Raw genomic sequence first — 19,575 nt, 5'->3', positions numbered from 1 at the left:
TTATTTTTTTTTCATTTTTTTTTTCAACGTTTTTATTTATTTTTGGGACGGAGAGAGACAGAGCATGAACGGGGGAGGGACAGAGAGAGAGGGAGACACAGAATCGGAAACAGGCTCCAGGCTCCGAGCCATCAGCCCAGAGCCCGACGCGGGGCTCGAACTCCCGGACCGCGAGATCGTGACCTGGCTGAAGTCGGACGCTTAACCGACTGCGCCACCCAGGCGCCCCTAATGTTTATTTATTTTTGAGAGAGAGAGAGAGAGAGAGTGAGTGGGGGAGGGACAGAGAGTGGGAGACACAGAAACCAAAACAGGCTCCAGGCTCCAAGCTGTCAGCCCGGAGCCCAATATGGGGCTTGAACTCACAAACCATGAGATCATGACCTGAGCCAAAGTCGGACGCTTAACCGACTGAGCCGCCCAGGCGCCCCTGAATGATCCAGATTTCTGAGTGTTATTTCTGTTTTCACAAAAAGGAAAATATTAAATTGCAAACTGTCTTCACCAAGATCACTAAAAATTCTGTGGAAAATAAAAAGCAGAAACTTTCTGTGATTAGCAGATTGTATGCTAAGCACAGTGATGGTTACTTTATATACAGAGATACCCGAACTGTAATCCTTTCAGCAATCCTGGAATGCAGGAATTATTATCCTCGTTTTATAGATGAGGAACTGTTAGAGAGGTTAAGGATTTTGCTCAAATGACTTGGGTAATTATTTTAGAACAGTGGCAATATTTTGCTGATAATAAAGAAGTATTGAATGTCTAGATAGTCTATGGTTAAAATATCACAAGACAGTGTATTAATGTTAAGAAGAATTTATATCAATTACTTAAGGAACAACTTGCATAGACATTTCACATGGAGTAAGTCTGCTTAAATATCATTCTTAAAGGAACATTTATGGAATTGGGATCACATGCTAACCATGGGAGGACTCAGGACATCCGTTACTTATTTGAGTAAAGATACTGCTGTCACATGAACACTCATGGCTTGTTGTCTACATTTTCTTTTCCCTTGGAATGTTTTTCTTCGTAACAAAATGATGAGACATCTGTTGCGATACGATTCTAAGGAATATTGTTTCTTTAAACACAAATATAAAATACCCTAAAACTATTTTTAAGTTCTAGGAGTTATAAATCATCACTAGGAAACCCTCACAGAACATGTGCAGGAAAGCTTCCCCCAGGGGCCTCCAGAGACCAAGGAGCGTTTTTTCACGTCACTGTTTCTTACTCATGCAGTGAGTGGGGCTGTTGTAGCCGAAGGTGAGGTTGCTCTTTCAGGTGGGCGGCTTGTGGCCACTGCGGGACAGGAGCTGTAGTCCTAACCCTCTGAGAGTCCTACTCGTACCCTATCATTATAACCGTCCTTAGGCTGGTAGAGACGGTTTAATCCACGGTGATTATCACTGAATATCACTGTCTCAGTGATGTACTCCTTTGTGGATCACCTCCTAACGTTTTAAATAGTGGTGGACTCTTACTCTCTTTCATTTTGCTGTTTAGTGCTTTCTTTTATAATTCTCCGTGAATTCAGTAAACAGTCCTGCACCAGGTACTGGGCGCTTGAAATAAAAGATACAACCTTGCCTTCGGGGAACTTATTCTTGTGGGTATAGGGAAGAGAATAGGCAACTAGAGTAAAGTTTTTTAAGTGCTTTGGAAGAGATACACCCTGCCTTTTCTGTTCTCAGGAGCCCTCCCCCCAGATTGGAGGGAAAGGGAACTTAAGACTTCCAGGAGGGGGGTATATGAAGTAAGTCATTCAAGATGAGTGGGAATGATGTGAAAGAGACTGCAGGATGCTTCCTTGTAGAAGGAGCTACCTGTGCAGAGGCACAGTGGAGTCAAAGTGTAGACGTGGTATTAAGGAAATGGAATAAATAGGATTGAATGTGAAGGTATAAGAGAGAGATTGCGCTGAAGGATGGCTTTATATCTGAGGGGCTATAGAACCACTCACTAAGATAGGGAATCTAGCATCTAGAAGAACTAGGTCTGAAAGAAAGATGCTACATTCATTTTGAACATATTAGATACAAAGACAGTCTAGGTTTGCCAGATTGGCTAAGTCTTCATCCCTTGAACTTCAGAGCCATCCACTTTTCAAACTACTGATCCTGGATCAATATGGCCATGACTTCTCCCTTCCTTTACCGAGATAACTGACAGCTGAAAGAATTCTGTGTTGGTTATCTTTTTGCAAAAGTATAGCTTTACACTTCAACAAAACCCTGGCATAATACTCCGGTTGGAAGTGTCCCTCATTAACTCCCTCTTCCGTTCTCCAAAATAATGATCTCCAGATATTTACTGTTCCTCTTAGGCTCCCATCCCTCACGCTACTACTCTCGCAGCCTCAGCAGATGAGTCGCCTTCTGCCTCCGATATGATTGAACCTATCTGTGAACTCCCTCGTCTTTGCGCTGCCTGCCTGTACGCTGTGTGCCCTTCGTTTCCTCTTCACACAGGGAGGGGGTCTCTTCCTCTCCACGCTTTTCCCTTCCCTTAATCACGGCACCCATTCGCTCTGGAGTGAAGTGCAGTTAGCCATCATCCCCACTAGGCCACTGAATTTGTTCTGGTAAAATTCACCTCGCCGTTGCAAATTCTAATAGGTCTGTTCAGTCCCCATCCTGTTTGTTTTCTCTGTAGTGAGTATTTGGTTCTTGTTGATCATCTTCTTTTTTCCCTTACAATTTGTTCTTTGCGTGAAGTCCAGGTACCACTTTTTCCTGGTTTCCTCCCATTTCTGAAAACATTGCTCTCTCCTTTGTTGACTTCACTTTCTCTTACAAGTTGTTAAATATTGCTCTTCTCGCGGGTTGCGACTTGACTACACTGTATCCTGGTTTTCTCATAGTTTCTTCTGCCATTTGTATACCATGAAATCGCAACCAAAATGCCACCGAATCACCCCAGATCTCTCTTTGGAGCTTCGGATATAGATATACAATCTGTATTCGCTATTTTCCCTGTAGTTATTTCAACCTGGGTGTCCACAGGCATCTCAAATGGTCATATCCAACTTCCTTACCCCACTCTACTAAGTTTCCTTGTATGTTGGTGAGTATATTATACTAATGGATGTTATCCCGTCTGCCCAGCTGACCACGCCAGAAATCCAAATGTATCTTTACTCTCCATATCCAAATGGAAGCAATTCTGTTCCCTGTCAATTCTGTCTCTTGACATTTCAATTCTGTTCTCTTATTCTCACTATTCTTGCTTGAGTTCATGCATTTAAGGTCCCTCTCCAGGACTGTGATCATAGCTTTGTAATTTATCTCTTGGCCTTCAGTCTCGCTGTTCTCTATCCATCTATTAGAGAATGACCCCAGATACAAATGTGATTTTAAACTCTTTGTCTTCACACATTTTCATAGCTCCGAAATTCACGGTCATGGCATACAGTTGTGCAAGTTGTATACTTCACAACGTGGTGCTGTTTTCATTGTTATCCTAGGTTTGTCTATATATGTGGCATATAAACTATCCTGAGGAAGGATATATTCTACTTATCGACATAAATGCACCGTATGGATTATTATAGGATAGGCCCATTGCCTAAAATCCAAAATCAAACTCCAATTTTCTTAGCAAGGTTTAGGTATTTGCCCCCAGGTTTAGGTATTTGCCTGACTTCCCTAGTGTTATCTTTATTATGCACCTTTACACACAACCCACTATGGGCCAACTTCAACGAATTCTTCTACTTCTGTAAATATACAATAGAGTTTCTTGCTTCTGTCCCTAATCCTCATCCTGCTAGGCCTGGGATGACCTGGCTAGTCCCTTTCTCATTATTATAAATCTGGAAAATCCCTACCTAACTTTACATATTAGCTCATACAGCCCTTGCTTCCACTGCTCTCCTCTCCTACTCTCCTACAGAAACCTTCTCCAGAAGAAAGGTTATTCCGCTGCTTGTTTTTTGAACAAAATTCTTACTTTGTTCATACCTGAACAATGCCACTGTTACCTGCTAAAATGACTTACTTACTTTCTCATCTATCCACATCTTATCCTATCCTTAAGCCTCACCTAATAAAACCTTCCCTGGTGACTTCCTCTGAAAATTGTGCTGTAAATAACATTGCTTGGCATCGCCTTCATTTTCTACATGTTCTTTATACTGCTCGTGGCCCATAAGGGGAATATTGTGAAGGGGAAGGTTAATAATTTGAAGAGTGAATAGTTACATGTTTGGGAAGTATTGCATGACCTTTTCCTTTTGGGAGATTCAGTGTCCATATTTTGCATATTAGAGTCTCTTGACTTTCACATTCAGTAAAATGAAAGACTAGTTAATAATTATACCAAACATCCTTTTAAAGGCATAGCTCAGTTCCTATGAAAGTTAAGAAAATACCCAGGGACCAGCAATAAAGAGGAAATGGCAATCAGGATTGTCATTTCGAATATCCTGAGAGTATTTGCCAATAGTAGGGGTCCCCAGCCTTGGGTTTCCATGTTCAGATGAAGAACAAGAGAAAGGCCTTGGCCTTGCAGAAAGTGGAGAATTGGAATACCATCTTTTGTCCCCAGAGAAAGTCCTTCATGGTCCATGAAAAGAGTAGTCAGGAAAAAAATCCACCAGGAAAGGAATATTACAAAGTAGAGGTTTTAGAAGAACAATGACTTTGAGCCTTATATTTTACTCTTTTATATGGTCTAGGAAAACCCAGTCCCAGAAATCAACTTAAAGTGGTTTAGGGTTTGCCTCATTCTAGGGAGCCTAAGAAAGACAAGTGAAAATTCTCTGTGGATGAAGCCACCCCTAAACCATTCTTAAGGCTTTCTTACATTAAGATTACCAAAATAAATTTTTCAACAAAATTTACCAACCACGTGAGGAAACAAGGTCCTATAAGCAGAATCAGCATCAATAACAAACAGTATAATTAGACTCCCAAGGACTTCACATATAATTATTAGTTATAGAATGTGTTATAACCATGTGTAAAATGTTTAAGAAAATAGAAATTAGAAAACAGATAGTCTATAAAAAAATGAACAAGCACACACTTGAACCTGTACACAAATTTGCATAACAACTTTATTCTTTATAGACCCCAGTTGGGAACAACCCAGATGTCCTTCCATGGGTGAATGGTTATACAAACTGTGGTACTTCCCTACCTTGAAATACTACTTAGCAATGAAAGGAATGAGCTAATTGACACATACAACAGCGTGCATGAATCTTGAGGAATTTATGTTGAGTGAAAGAAAAAAAAGTCCCACCAGGTTGCCTACAGTATGATTCCATTTATGTAACATTTGAAATGGTGAAATTTTAGAAATGGAGAACAGATTAGTGAGTACAGACAATAGGCAGGTGGGAGGGATGTGGGTATGGTTATGAAAGGGTCTTTGTAGTGTTGGAACTGTTCCGTATGTTGACTGTGGTAATGGATACTTAAACCCACACATGTGATAAGATTGTGTAGAATTAAACACACACATACACAAATGAGTATAGGTAAAGAAGGAAATCTGAGTATCAGTGGATTGTATCAGTGTCAATATCCTCGTCATAGATACTGTACTGTAGTTTGCCAGATGTTACCACTGGATACATAGCACCAAAAATGCATGCGATCTCTCTATATTATTTTCTTACAACTGCTTATGAATCTACAGTTGTCTTAAAATAAAACATTTACCTAACAAAAGCAACAACCAGGTAGATTTAAAAGAAACAATAAAACATACAGAAATTGAAAGTTACAGAAATTAAAATGCAGTAGACAGGTTAAGCAGAAGATTAAGCTGAAAACCAACGTTGTAGATTAGAAGATAGAGATAAGGAAATTACCCAGAATCCATCAGGGACACAGAGGTGACAGTAATATTAGGAGAAATATATATGAGAACATTCAAAATATATTTGAAGGCAAAAACAGAGAATGAGATGGGTGGGGCATTTTGAAGAGCTAATCCCTGAAGATTTTCAGATCTATGAAAGGTACAAGCCTTTGGATTTGAAGAGAAAAATGAAATCCATGCAAAATGAGCAAATGCATTATAGTGAAATTGCACAAAACCTAAGATACATAGAAAATATTAAAATCAAAGAAAGAAAAGATTTTTTTTTGAGATTTAATTTTTTTAAAGTAATTTTCACACCCAATGTGGGGCTTGAACTCACACATCTAAGATGGAAAGTCTCATGCTCCACCAACTGAGCCAGTTGCCCAAGACAGACTTTTACTATAAAAAGGATGACAGTTTTGCCCACAAATATCTCAACAGCAACAATGGAAGCCAAAAAATAAATTTAAAAATACTTCATTAAGATAAATTAACTATCAAACTGGTATTCTAGAACTATCTAAACCATAACAGAATAATGGAGGCAAAATAAAAGTGTTTTCAAATGCAGAACCAATGAACCAACCAACAACAACAAAAAATCCAGAACGTTTACTATCTTGATACCCCCACTGAAGAAACTGCTAAAAAGTAATTTAGGGAAAATGGAAAAATATCCCAGAAGATGGTTCTACAAGGCAAGAAGAAAAGGTAAACGAAGATATTGTAAACAGCCGTAAAGAATGTTGAATAAAATAGGAAAAATAACAGTAATGGTAATATTAATGCTAATTAATTTATAGAAATAAAAATAGAACAGAACTAAAATATTCTTTTTTGAGAGACAGGATGTGAACAGGGGAGGGGCAGAGAGAAAGGGAGACACGGAGTCTAAAGCAGGCTCTAGGCTCTGAGCTGTCAGCACAGAGCCCGATGCAGGGCTCAAACTCATGAACCTTGAGATCGTGACCTGAGCCAAAGCCAGACACTTAACTGACTGAGCCACCCAGGTGCCCCATAACAGAACTGAAATATTGGAGAACAAGAACATGTAAGCTGGGAGCAAATATTTGAAGTTAAAACTTCCTAAGATTCTTGTATTTATTGGGAAGGTAGATTTACTAAATGATTTTAGTTTTTAAATGTTAGGTATGTTAAAATTTTATATGCAACTACTAAGTTAGTAGAAATAAATTGTAAACCTAAACCTTTCTAAATGTAGGTGGAAAATAAACTAAAAGAATCGAAGTTAATCCACAAGAAATCCAGAAAAGAGGGTAGAAAAGCATAGAAAATACAGAAACCATAGAAAACAAAATAAAAGAGCAGAAATAATCCATATATATATATATATATATCAGTTGTCAGAATATGTGTAATTAGACTAAACTTATCAGTAAGACTTGCCAGAAATTATCAGACTAGACTGAAGCCCATCTGTGCAATCTGAAAAACAAATACACGAAATACAGGAGCATAGGATGGAAGTTAAAGGAGGGAAAAAGATCAAATCATGAAACCCTCAGCAAAGGAAAGATATACCAGGCAAACACTAACCAACGTTAAAACAGTAATATTAATATTAGTTAAAAGAGCGGACTGCTGTTCTCTTCCTTTTATCAGAGGAACTGACCACCCAGCTGACCATATTTTCTAGCCTCTCTTGCAGAAGGTTGTAGCCATGTATTTAAGTTCAGGCCAATGGAATACGGACACAAGTGATGAGTGCAGCTTCCTTATACTCTCCTGAAAGGCAAAACTACTTGCCTTAATTTTCTCTCCCCTCTTCCATGTGACTGAAAAAGTCACCTACAGCAGGAGCCTTGTCACCCGTTGCATCTGGCAATGACAGTTAATCATGGAACCATGCTGTCTACCAACGCTAAGCTGTATTTACCTTTGAATTCTTTTCTGCAAGAGAAATAAACTTTTTTAAGCTACTGTATTCTGGATGTCTCTATGATAGGATTCTAGCAGGTACTTAAGTATGTCATATGCTTTAGGGTAAAAAGAATTATTATGGTCACTTCATCAAAAACATAAATTTTGAATTTGTATGCACCACATAATATAACTTCAAAATTAAGTAAAATAAAAATTGATAATTATAAGGACTGTACTCCTGTAGACATAAATATGAAAAGGTAAACTCTAATACTTTTAGAAGACTTTACAAATATTTTTATGACAGGTAGGAAAGAATTTCCTACACAAGGCAACAAAAAGCACAAACCTGAAAGGAAAATACTGATAATTTTTACTATATTAGAATTACTTTATGGGGCGTGTGGTGGCTCAGTCGGTTAAGCGTCGGTCTTCGACTGAGGGCATGATCTCACAGTTCGTGAGGTGGAGCCCCGCATCCGGCTGTGTGCTGACAGCTCAGAGCCTGGAGCCTGTTTCCGGTTTTGTGGCTCCCCCTCTCTCTCTGCCCCTCCCCCACTTGCGCTCTGTGTGTGTCTCTCTCTCTCAAAAATAAATACACATTAAAAAAAATAAAAGAATTACCTTACATTACATTGATTTCATGAATAAAAACTCATTGTCCAAAGATGTTATTAAAAATGAATTTTAGGGGCGCCTGGGGCGTCCGACTTCAGCCAGGTCACGATCTCGCGGTCCGTGAGTTCGAGCCCCGCGTCGGGCTCTGGGCTGATGGCTCAGAGCCTGGAGCCTGTTTCCGATTCTGTGTCTCCCTCTCTCTCTGCCCCTCCCCCGTTCATGCTCTGTCTCTCTCTGTCCAAAAAATAAATAAACGTTGAAAAAAAAATGAATTTTAGAAACCACAGGCCAGAATCCTCACCAACTGTACCAAGTTGGAACTGCCACTACTATCACGGATTTCACCTCATTGCTGTTTGCAAGATCCCTGGTAGATGTAGTTTAAAAATTTTTAATAGCCAAGACTTCACTCAGTTATTGGCACAGTCTGTGAAGCATGGCTTTGAGACAGTATATGAGGTTACTAAAATATGTATGCGCATAAGCTTTGTAAAGCGTCCTGGAGCAGGACACTGGCACCAGCGTGTGACTAGCACCCCCTGCTGGACTGAGATCCACTTGCATGCTCTCCTCCAGTGGCTGTATCAAGTCCTTATTCAGATGGGTTCACCTCACAATCCTGTAACATCTGAGTCTTAAATGGCCTCAGGCTTCTGCCTCTTGAAAACTGTTGAGCCCCTCCTGTACCCGAAGGATGGATGAGGCAGACATGATCGAGAACCCACAAAGGAACTTTGATGATACTTGACCTCTGTGACCAGTTGTTGGATTTGGAGATGAAAGCAAAACAAAACAAAACAAAAAACCTTGGTAACATACTGTCAGTACCAAGAACCTGTTTAGTTTACGTTGTAATTCTACAATCAACTAAAATGTGTACTTTTAGCAGAACTTTGTGTATAGTTAAAGGAGAGATGGCCAAGCCAGGGACAGATTACCTATTTGAGAAACAGTCCTAACAGATTCTTTTGTGTTTGGCACTTTAAGGTCATCGTTTGGCAGAAGTTTAGCATTAATAATCTTTCTGAAGTGTGTTTTAATCAGGTTTAGAACCCATGTTGAGTCGTCTTTTCATGGGTTTTCATAATATTTCTAAATTATTTGTTTAATAATTTTTTTAAGTTTACTGTTATTTATTTTGAGAGAGAAAGAGCGAGAGAGTGTGAGTAGGGGAGTTACAGAGAGAGGGGGGGAGAGAGAATCCCAAGCAGGCTCCGTGCCGTCAGAGAAGAGCCCTGCATGCGGGCTCCATTCCATGAACCGTGAGATCATGACCTGAGCTGAGGTCATGAGTCAGATGCTTAACCGACTGAGCCACCCAGGCCCCCTGGGTTTTGTTTGTTTTTTAAGTAAAGGTTAATCTTGCTGATTAAAAAAAAATAGGCTAAAAGAAGATATAGACAGTGTATATAGCTGCCTGGAATAGTATGCAGATTATGTAAATATCATCTGTGAATCAGTAAGCTGAAGACAGCCCAAAACAAAGAGATGATAATATGAACAAGCACTTAATAGAAAAAACCAGTAGTCAGCTAATGTTTGAAAAGATGTTCTCTCTTGCTAGAAATCAGGGATATATATGTTAAGACCGTAGTGAAATACCATTCACACCCATGAAATTGTCAAGCATGGAAACAATACCAAGTTGAAGTGTTGATGTGGGAGGAGCATTGGAAGCTCTCATATAAAGAGAGTAGGGATATAAATTTAGCATTTATTCAAGTTGAAGATATGTCTACAATACAACCCAGCAATTCTGTTCCTAGGAATATGTTTGACAAATTCCTGCATATGTATGTAGGAAATATAAAGGAGTGTTCAAAGCAGCATTGTTATAATAGCAAAAAGTTAAGGAAAAAAAACCCTTGACTCTCCATCAATAGGGAGAATGAGTAAACTGGCACTTCTGTGGTAATGAACTAGATCTCTACATATCCACGTATGAGTATGGAAGAGTCTCATGTAGAGTATTCAGCAAACAAAAAAGGGCAAGTCACAAACGTGTACTTTAGCATGTGCACATACAAAGTTTTAACAACATGCAAAACAATACATATTGCATACAGATTCCACCTGTGTAATAAATGTATATGAGCTTTTTCAATCTATGCAATAGGTGCTTGTTGGTCATTGCTCTATCCTGGCGATAACATGGCACTTGAGGTGTAGAGTAGCAATAGGTTATTTTTTTTCCTGGGGAGACTTCCCAGAGGTAGTGACTGTAAATTGGGTGATGAAAAATGAGCATGGGTTTTCAAAGGAGAATTCATGCACTGAAATTAATGTGCGACAGCTCACAGAAGAGCTGCTCCAATATTCACTTAGAACCTTTTGATTTATTTAATACAGAATTTTTTTATTATTTAATATATAATTCTAATAAACTGAGTTGGTTTGTAATCCATGGCAGATTACACTGCCAGAGGCCGATACCCAGGTAAATGAGAAATGATAGCCAGCTGTGAGGTATAAAGGCAGGGCAAACCACCAAATGCTTGCATAAGAATTAAAACCAAAAGTAGTCTAAGGCTAAATATAACATAAAGGCAATGAATCATATGCCCTGGTAACTCTAGATAGCAACATATACTATGCTGACGATGACCTCAGGTTATCCAGACGTTTATGTTTCAGTTCAAGAATTCAGGAATATTTATGATATATATTTGCAATGATAGTCATAACATTTTTAAAAAATATTTGGAACTTAAAGGAAACCATTTTTCTGTTCTGCAAAGTTAACCTGTTTGGAATAGCAACTTTCTAAAGTATGCCTAGCAAGTAATGTATTTCTGTATTTTGTTTATTCAGCATACATTCCTTGAGCACTAATATATGTGCTAATATATTTATGCTTAGGAAACATAGAAAGTGCTAATTTGGCTGTGTGATCTCTTCTGTGCTTGTATCATTTTGAAAATTACAAAAATTAGAAGTATAAATAACTAAAAACTTTTGGATTTAAAACTTCAGTTGATGGGGCGCCTGGGTGGCGCAGTCGGTTAAGCGTCCGACTTCAGCCAGGTCATGATCTCGCGGTCCGTGAGTTCGAGCCCCGCGTCGGGCTCTGGGCTGATGGCTCAGAGCCTGGAGCCTGTTTCCGATTCTGTGTCTCCCTCTCTCTCTGCCCCTCCCCCGTTCATGCTCTGTCTCTGTCCCAAAAATAAATAAACGTTGAAAAAAAAATTAAAAAAAAAAACTTCAGTTGAGAAGTATGATAATAGTATATGCTTTTATGAATTTCCCATAGGCTTCTTGGAGTATGTATTAAAAGATTTTGAAAAGTTAAATCTCTTTAATCTTGTAATCCTAATTCTAAATATTTATCTTGAGAAAACAAAGAAAACTAAGGAGAATGCTTAAAAAAATTTTTTTTAAACGTTTATTTATTTTGGAGAGAGAGACACAGACAAAGCATGAGCAGGGAAGGGGCAGAGAGAGAGGGAGACACAGAATCCGAAGCAGGCTCCAGGCTCTGAGCTGTCAGCACAGAGCCCGACATGGGGCTCGAACTCACAAACTGCAAGATCATGACCTGAGCCGAAGTTGGATGCTTAACTGACTGACCCACCCAGGCACACCAAGGAGAATGCTCTTAAATGATGTTTACCTGGCATTATTTACAGTAATGAAAACCCTAAATATCCAGTAGCAAAGAATTGGTTAACTTATGTTATATTCATCCATCAGAATTCCAATTTGAGGATACTTAATGACAGAAAAATACTTATGCTAGGTTGGTAAATTGCAAAAATAAAAAATAAAAAAATGGCTGGAGGAAAATATGCCAAAATACTAGGTGACTAAAGTAATGGGATTAGAGGTAATTGCCTTTATCCTTTTTATTCTTTACTCTGTTTTCCAAATTTTCTAAAGTAAATATAGTAACTGTTATAACTGCAAAAACTCAAGTGCAATTTGCAAGATAGCATGTATTTTCCATCTTAGAATACATTTTTTGAAATCTATTTTTATCTTGGAAGATCATTACTGACCATAGTTGTCCTTTTGTGGATACGGTCAATAACCAAGACTTGAACTTTGTTTGAAGCCACAATAATGAAATATAATCAATATAATAGGATAGAATAGAAATTATATAATTAATACAATATAATTTACCATTTATGATTTTAACTCATTAAAAATGACATTTTTATGCATGTTCTTGTCTCAAATGGAAGAAATAAATGGAAGCACATATGTCACTAACACCATAGAAGCAAACTCACAGAGATGAAATGGAGAATCTGCGTGTGAATAATGCTCTCTTTTGCTGTCGTGAATTTTCAGTTCTTCAGTGGGTAGTGCGCTCCCACGAAGACGCTGCTGTGCATATATTACCATTGGAATGATCTGTATTTTCATTGGAGTTGGATTAACTGTGAGTACTACTCTACCTCACTGTTAGAATTCTTTCTTCTCAACTTTATCAGTAGTAAACTGATGAGGCCTGAACCTTCAATGATCCCCAAAGAGCTCCCCAGCATATTAGGCCTGGAAGCTTCTGAAGGCCTGTGGGCAGTCTGAAGCCCACTCCGTGGGCCTGTTTTTAATGGAGCTTGCCCATCCTGCGAAATAGTCTTTTGGGGCTCCTCTAAAGGTTGTTGACGTTGGGGACTTTACCACCCATTTAACAGAAGGCCACTGTTTTTATTTAGTGCCATGGCCAAAGCAAAGGCAATACTCAATCAGCTACGAGGTTCTGAAAAACCATTCTCTTTGTTTCTATGAAGCACACATTTATTATCATTTTGGGGATGGCTTATTTTTAGAGGAGACTGAAGCTACATAGTTGGCATGAGGATTATTCGGTCCCAGGAGAAGGAGGAGTTACTGATCTTTTTTGTCTCCATTTACTTCCCATGCTCCTTTGTGTCCCCTCGTCCCATATTATTTAAACACTCCTGTTGTGTCGTATAACACTACGGAGTTCAGATTACAGATTTAAATACTTAAAGTGGGCTTTTTTGTTTATTTCGTAATAATAATAATAATAAACTTAATCAAGTGGGCTTTTTTGTTTATTTCGTAAAATTTATAGTTAATGTAACTAACAGTATTGTCTTATTAAAATTTACTCTGTCAGTGATAGTCAACAAATTTGACAACTCATAGTTCATAGGGATTTTATGGCCTCCGGGATAGATTTCATAAAAATCGCATGTAAGCCTATACAAGTTCTCTAAGCAATATTTGCTTAAAGTTTTTGATCTTTTATTACTATATTTGCTTTTTATTTTAGGTTGGCACCCAAGACTTTGCAAGGCGATTTCATGCAACCTATGTTTCTTGGGCAATTGCTTATCTCTTAGGTTTGATCTGTCTTATCCGAGCTTGTTACTGGGGAGCCATAAGAGTGAGTTATCCAGAACATAGTTTTGCCTAAGCTCGCTTATGATTCAGTGATGCAGGTGAGAGTATCTAGCAGTTCTTGATAAGCTACTCTGGACATCTTTAAATCATGTATCCTAATGGATCCCATTCTGGTTTATGTATAAAGTTTCAAGACTTTGCGAGTATTTTATGAACAAATGTTCATTGCACTACATTATATGCAAATAGTTTGTTTTGCTGCTAGGGTTTCAAGCTCCGAATAATAAAACTGTGTCTTCATGTTCTTTTACATCTCTTAAAGGTATTTTTGGATTTGTCACCAAACATTACATATAACATCACCCTTTCGTTATTTTTAAATCAGTTATTCCATTACTTGCTGATCTGTGAGTATTCCCAAGGAGGATTTATAAATGTTTCTACAAAAGCTTCACATTTATACTCACGTTTTAATTAAAAAGTGTCAAAATTGCTTGCTTTAAAATCTAAGCAATATGCATTTTGCTTGAACTGCTTACTGTAACTTTAACCTAAGATCATAGTGACCTTATTCAGGAAGAACAATTGAGTGTACCTTCAAAGACTTGACATTCTTGTCAGATAAAAACCATTTCTAGATACTGTATGCTTGTTTTTTGTTGTTTGTAGAAAGATACAATATTTTGGTAGTAACTTAAAATACAAGAATGAAAATATTTATTTGTCCACAGTTGGAGATGATGTTGGATAAATGTTTTTTCTCAAAGATCACAGGAGTTTTGTCTTTCATTTTTGTCTGCTTTTTTATTTACTAATTATAAAAGTTCTGGTCTAGATTTATGAAACTTAATGTTAATCATCTGTATGTATTCCTTTATAGATGTTGGAGGAAGTATTTCACATAACATGTTTTATAAAACTAACCATTTAAACAAAGATATATTTACACTGGGTTGCCCTCCTTTTCATTAGATCATAATAAATTTTTCCTCTTTGGGCTAATTATGGACTACTTATATGAGAAGAGAGCCTATGACATTTTACACTAGCTAAAATGTGAAGATTAGAGATAGTTACTCTTATCATTCTTTTCAAATATAGCTGGTCAGATAGTTACCCAATTTATTCCAGAAAGTAGATCAAAGACAAAAAAGCAACATAGTTTTCTAAGAATTCACTAGGATTTAAGGAATCAGCTCTCGCACTGCCTATCTTTGCAGTTTTGAAAAAGAAATTGCTTAATTGAGAAGAAATGTTCTAAAGCCTTTAATGTAGTAGAATTAAGATGATGAGATGATATGAGTAAATTAATTGGCTATTCAAGAGGGAAGAATAATAAATTAAAGTATTTATGTTCCTGACTAGTATGAAAATGTACTCATCAGAGAATCTGGAGCAAAATACATGTAAACTTAAAAGAGTAAATGATAAATGTCTAAATGCCGTAGCTCAGGATTATATGTACCTTTGAAAATACACTAATAAAGATTATTGTTCAAATACTGCCTCGTTATAGTCCATTTAAAAAAAAATAAAATGGTGTGGGGTGCTTGGGTGGGTCAGTTGTCTGTGCTGACAGCATGAAGCTTGCTTGGGATTCTCTCTCTCCCCCTCTCTCTTTGCGCCTCCCCTAGTCACTCATACACTTTCTTTCTCTTTCTTTCTCTCTCCCAAAATAAGTAAGTAAACATTAAAAAAAATTTTTAAATAAAAATAAGATGGTGTTTCCAAAATAGATTTGAGTTATTACTCAAAGGCGTTTTCCTGTTTAAGAACATATATAATGTCGGGGTGCTTGGTTGGCTCAATAGGTTGAGTGACTTACTTTTGATTTCGGTTCTGGTCATGATCCCAGGGTCATGGGGTTGAGCCCCACATCAGACTCCACATTGAGTGTGGAGCCTGCTTACGATTCTCTCTCTTTCCTCCTCTGCCTCTCTCACCTGCTCGTGTGCTCTCTCTCTCTCTCTCTAAAATAAAAAAAGGAAGAGCGTTATATAATGTTTCTTCATCTAATATTCACTTATATTTTTCTAGTATTTTCATGGTTTCCTTTTAAAAGTATAGATTTAAAATCTATTTATAATGCACTTGGTGTAAGGTATGAAATAAGAATCTAATTTATTTCTTTTCTTAATGGTTAGTTGTACCTGCATTGTGTATTGAATAACCAACGCATTCCTTTCCCACTAATTTGAAAACCCACATTAAATTGTATGCTGCATGATCTTTTTCCTTTTGGAATATAATTCCACGATAGCAGGAACCTTGGTGATCTTGTTCACTGCCTTATCTCCAGCATTTACAATAGTGTTTAGTGTATTTGTGTTCAACCGATTTGTTGTATGGATGAATAAATGATTGAATAAATTAGTGTGTTAAATTCTTATCCCTTGGGTCTGGACTTTATATTTTGTTACAGAATATATAGGTGAACATTCATATAATCTTCTGTTAAGTAAAAACTTTCTTAGTAAAACCCCAAAGCAGAAATCATACAAAAGGATTGATAGATTGTATGATTAAAAAAAAAACAAAAACACAAAACACTTCTGTGTGAAAAAAAATATAACGAAAGCCAAAAGATAAATTGTCTTTCTGAATTAGTAAGAAGAGTTAATCTTTGTAATATAGGAAGGGACTAAAGGCATGAAAAAAACTATTCATGAAAGAAGAAATACAAAAAGTAATAACACCTAATCAAAGAAAGTGAGTTAAAACATAGAAATACTATTTTTTACCTAGCATATTAACAAAGAATCAAAGAGTGATTAATCCCTGTAATGTTGAGGATAGGAGGAAGCACACACACACACACCACACACAGTCTTTGATGTAGTTATTCTGTCTCTAGGAATTTATCCTAAAGGTGTCCTGGATAAAAGAACAAATATATTTGTACAATGATGTTTATCACATTTGTGTTCATACTAGGGATTAAAAGCAAGAAGTCCTTCAATTCAGGAATAAGGGATAGGTGAAATAAGTTATAGTACACTCATAGTATGAAATAATAAGTAGTCATTAACAAAATGATGAAATTTCTCATCTAATTGGCAATGGCTCATAAAATATTGTGTGACTAAATCAGGTTACAAATCAATATGGACAATATAATCCAGTTTTTGAAGAAAATGATTTTAGGTGTATGTGTTCAAAAAACTAAGGAAAATTAACACTAAAACATTAACAGGGCTTATTCCTGGGTGATGGAAGATAGTCCAACTTTTTAAAAGTTTCTGTGCCAGCTTAACAGTTGGAAAGTTTAAGTTTTGCTCTTGATCAATAGATAAGAATGCCATGTGATGATCACGTTCTATTTTCATTTAGCCTCTTGAAGTTTTAAAATTTATTAAAATCCAAACCAATGCATTTCATTGATAAAATCTTAAATTTTAAAGTTAACCAATTATATATTTAGGCTAAGTCCTTTATGAACTAACATAAATTTTTAATTAAATCCACATTTATGAGACTTTGTACCCAGTTTTAGTCAAAGTAGAGCATTTCTTCCAAAGCCTGGTACAGATACGAAACACACAAAGGGCTGGGAAAATGTTTTTTGCAAGAATAGATCATAGTCACTAATCAGAAAAGGATTCTTTTTGTCCCCTGCTGTCCAAAGGAGTAAAAGATGGCTTAGTTCTTCTTAGAAAAGAGGGAAACAATGGAACCATGATCAATTATTCTTGAGTAAGTCGTTTGTGAGTGTGCATATGTCATTCAGAAGATCCTAATAATGCTGTGTGTCAGGTACAGGGTTGGCCTCACAGCACATGCCGTTTAACAGCCACGGGAAGCCTAGAAAGCGCATGTTCCCATTCCTGTTTCACCAGAAGAAATTGAGCGTCACTGTCTCGTAGATGAGCATTTTAAGTAGGACGGGCATCTGCATTCAAAACAAGCACTCCTGGATGGTTTTGGTGTAGTTTTCCCGGATCCTACTCTTGAAACACTGCCCTATACCATGCACACACATGTTCGCATCCACCTTCTTGGGCATTCACATTTCTTGTATAGAAAAAGTTTTCGTTGGATATGAGTAAATAACACCATTTCCTTTGTTTAGCTTTTGTTTTTAGTTTTGATTTAGCTATACCTGTGCTTGTATGTTATGAAATCATAACCTTTTCCATGTGCATAGTCTCACAAATTACTATAAAATATAAATTTGCACTTATTTGGTAGGTTTGGTACACATGTACACATATATGTATATCTACGTATGATATAAGCACTGACGAAAAAACCCCTAGTGTCTACTGATCTGCTTTACATATATGTTGATACTAAATCTCTATGTCATAGTTATCATGACTCTACCACTGAAGAAGTTCAGAGTGGCTAAATAATTAAAGGTCATTCAGCTTATATGAGATGGCGCCCGCTGGAATCAAACAGTCTGTCTGCCTCCAAAATTTATCTGCTTTCCAGTACAGCAGGAGATTTTATTGCGCTTTGCTCTGTAGAGAGTAACTTGAATTTTGTGCCCCCTGCTGTTCATTGTCTGTAACTCATTTGTGGAAAGAAAATTGAAAAATGTTTGCCCTCAGTATGTATTTCACAAAGAATAGAATACTTTTGTTTAAAAAATACTTTTATGAATTCGATGTTATATCCAGCTTTATTTAAGAGCATTTTATGTAACAAAATCTTACATGTATTTATTTTCTTTATCATATAATATCATAAGACTAGCTAGGAATATCACCTACTAACTATGAGGAAATTGACAATGAATTTTAATGTAACTTCTTTTAATATTGATAGCAATATTAAAATGATTGTTAAATAGCACAAGATGCTAAAAACGGATTTGTGAAGGTTTTTAATTTTTAAAATCCATGTTACATGCTTTGTTCCAAATATAAATAAATACTAAGGTTCTTTATATTTTGATAAATACACATATATTTGACTTGAGGTGGAATACTATGTGAAAAGCAGAAAATAAGAAGCCTATATTCTTTTGGGACTGGCCCACAGACTAAGGTATCAGATAAAGCTACAGGTCTAAGAGGTGAGTACGGTTTGTAATTTGCAGGTGAGAATATTTGATCTACCACAGAAGTAGCCTTTTGTGTTTTGACTGTGTAACTAAATTCATCTAAGGTAACTTGCTAAATCTGGTAAGTGGTCACTCACATTTCTCTCCACAAATTAAAAAAAAACAATTTTTTTTAACGTTTATTTATTTTTGAGACAGAGAGACAGAGCATGAGCGGGGGAGGGTCAGAGAGAGGGAGACACAGAATCTGAAACAGGCTCCGGGCTCTGAGCTGTCAGCACAGAGCCCGATGCGGGGCTCGAACCCACGGACCGCGAGATCATGACCTGAGCCGAAGTCAGCCGCTTAACCGACTGAGCCACCCAGGCGCCCCTCATTTTTTTAAATGTCCACATTTGAAATTAGGTATGGCTTTATTGTTAAGATTTTTATTTATTTTATTTTTTTTAACGTTTTATTTATTTTTGAGACAGGGAGAGACAGAGCATGAACGGGGGAGGGTCAGAGAGAGGGAGACACAGAATCCAAAACGGGATCCAGGCTCTGAGCTGTCAGCACAGAGCCCGACGCGGGGCTCGAACCCACGGACCGCGAGATCATGACCTGAGCCGAAGTCGGATGCTTAACCGACTGAGCCACCCAGGCACCCCTCCACAAATTTTTTAAATACCTACCCTGAGTGGCTTCTGCATATGTGTCAGTGCTAGTGGTTGGCTACAGAGCTTCTGAAAGTTCCCAATGTTCAAATCAATTTTTCTGAAAATCCTTGACGCAGAGCCTGACATTTCTACATCAGCTATACCTTCGGCTTAAGATATTGGACATTTAAATGTGGAAAAAATGTGTTACATTTTTATTGGTTTTTAAGCTTTTAGGAAGAGTAAGCTTGGGATACGTGTAGAGAATTCCTTAGCTCATAC

At 37.3% G+C, this 19,575-nt stretch overlaps 1 protein-coding gene across 1 annotated transcript in view; it reads left to right on the top strand.

Annotated features, from left to right (window-relative positions):
- The window catches only part of PIP4P2 (phosphatidylinositol-4,5-bisphosphate 4-phosphatase 2), a 53,409-nt gene extending 38,262 nt beyond the window's left edge, over positions 1–15,147 (top strand). The window contains exons 6-7 of the mRNA XM_047842558.1: positions 12,625–12,715; positions 13,577–15,147. Of these exons, the coding sequence (XP_047698514.1) occupies positions 12,625–12,715; positions 13,577–13,720 (235 nt within the window). The 3' untranslated portion in view covers positions 13,721–15,147. The remainder of the gene's footprint in view (positions 1–12,624; positions 12,716–13,576) is intronic.
- The last annotated feature ends 4,428 nt before the right edge of the window (positions 15,148–19,575 follow it).

This window comes from Prionailurus viverrinus, chromosome F2 (assembly GCF_022837055.1).
Source record: "Prionailurus viverrinus isolate Anna chromosome F2, UM_Priviv_1.0, whole genome shotgun sequence".
NCBI lineage: Eukaryota > Metazoa > Chordata > Mammalia > Carnivora > Felidae > Prionailurus > Prionailurus viverrinus.
This window is presented reverse-complemented; position numbering and strand designations above follow the sequence as displayed.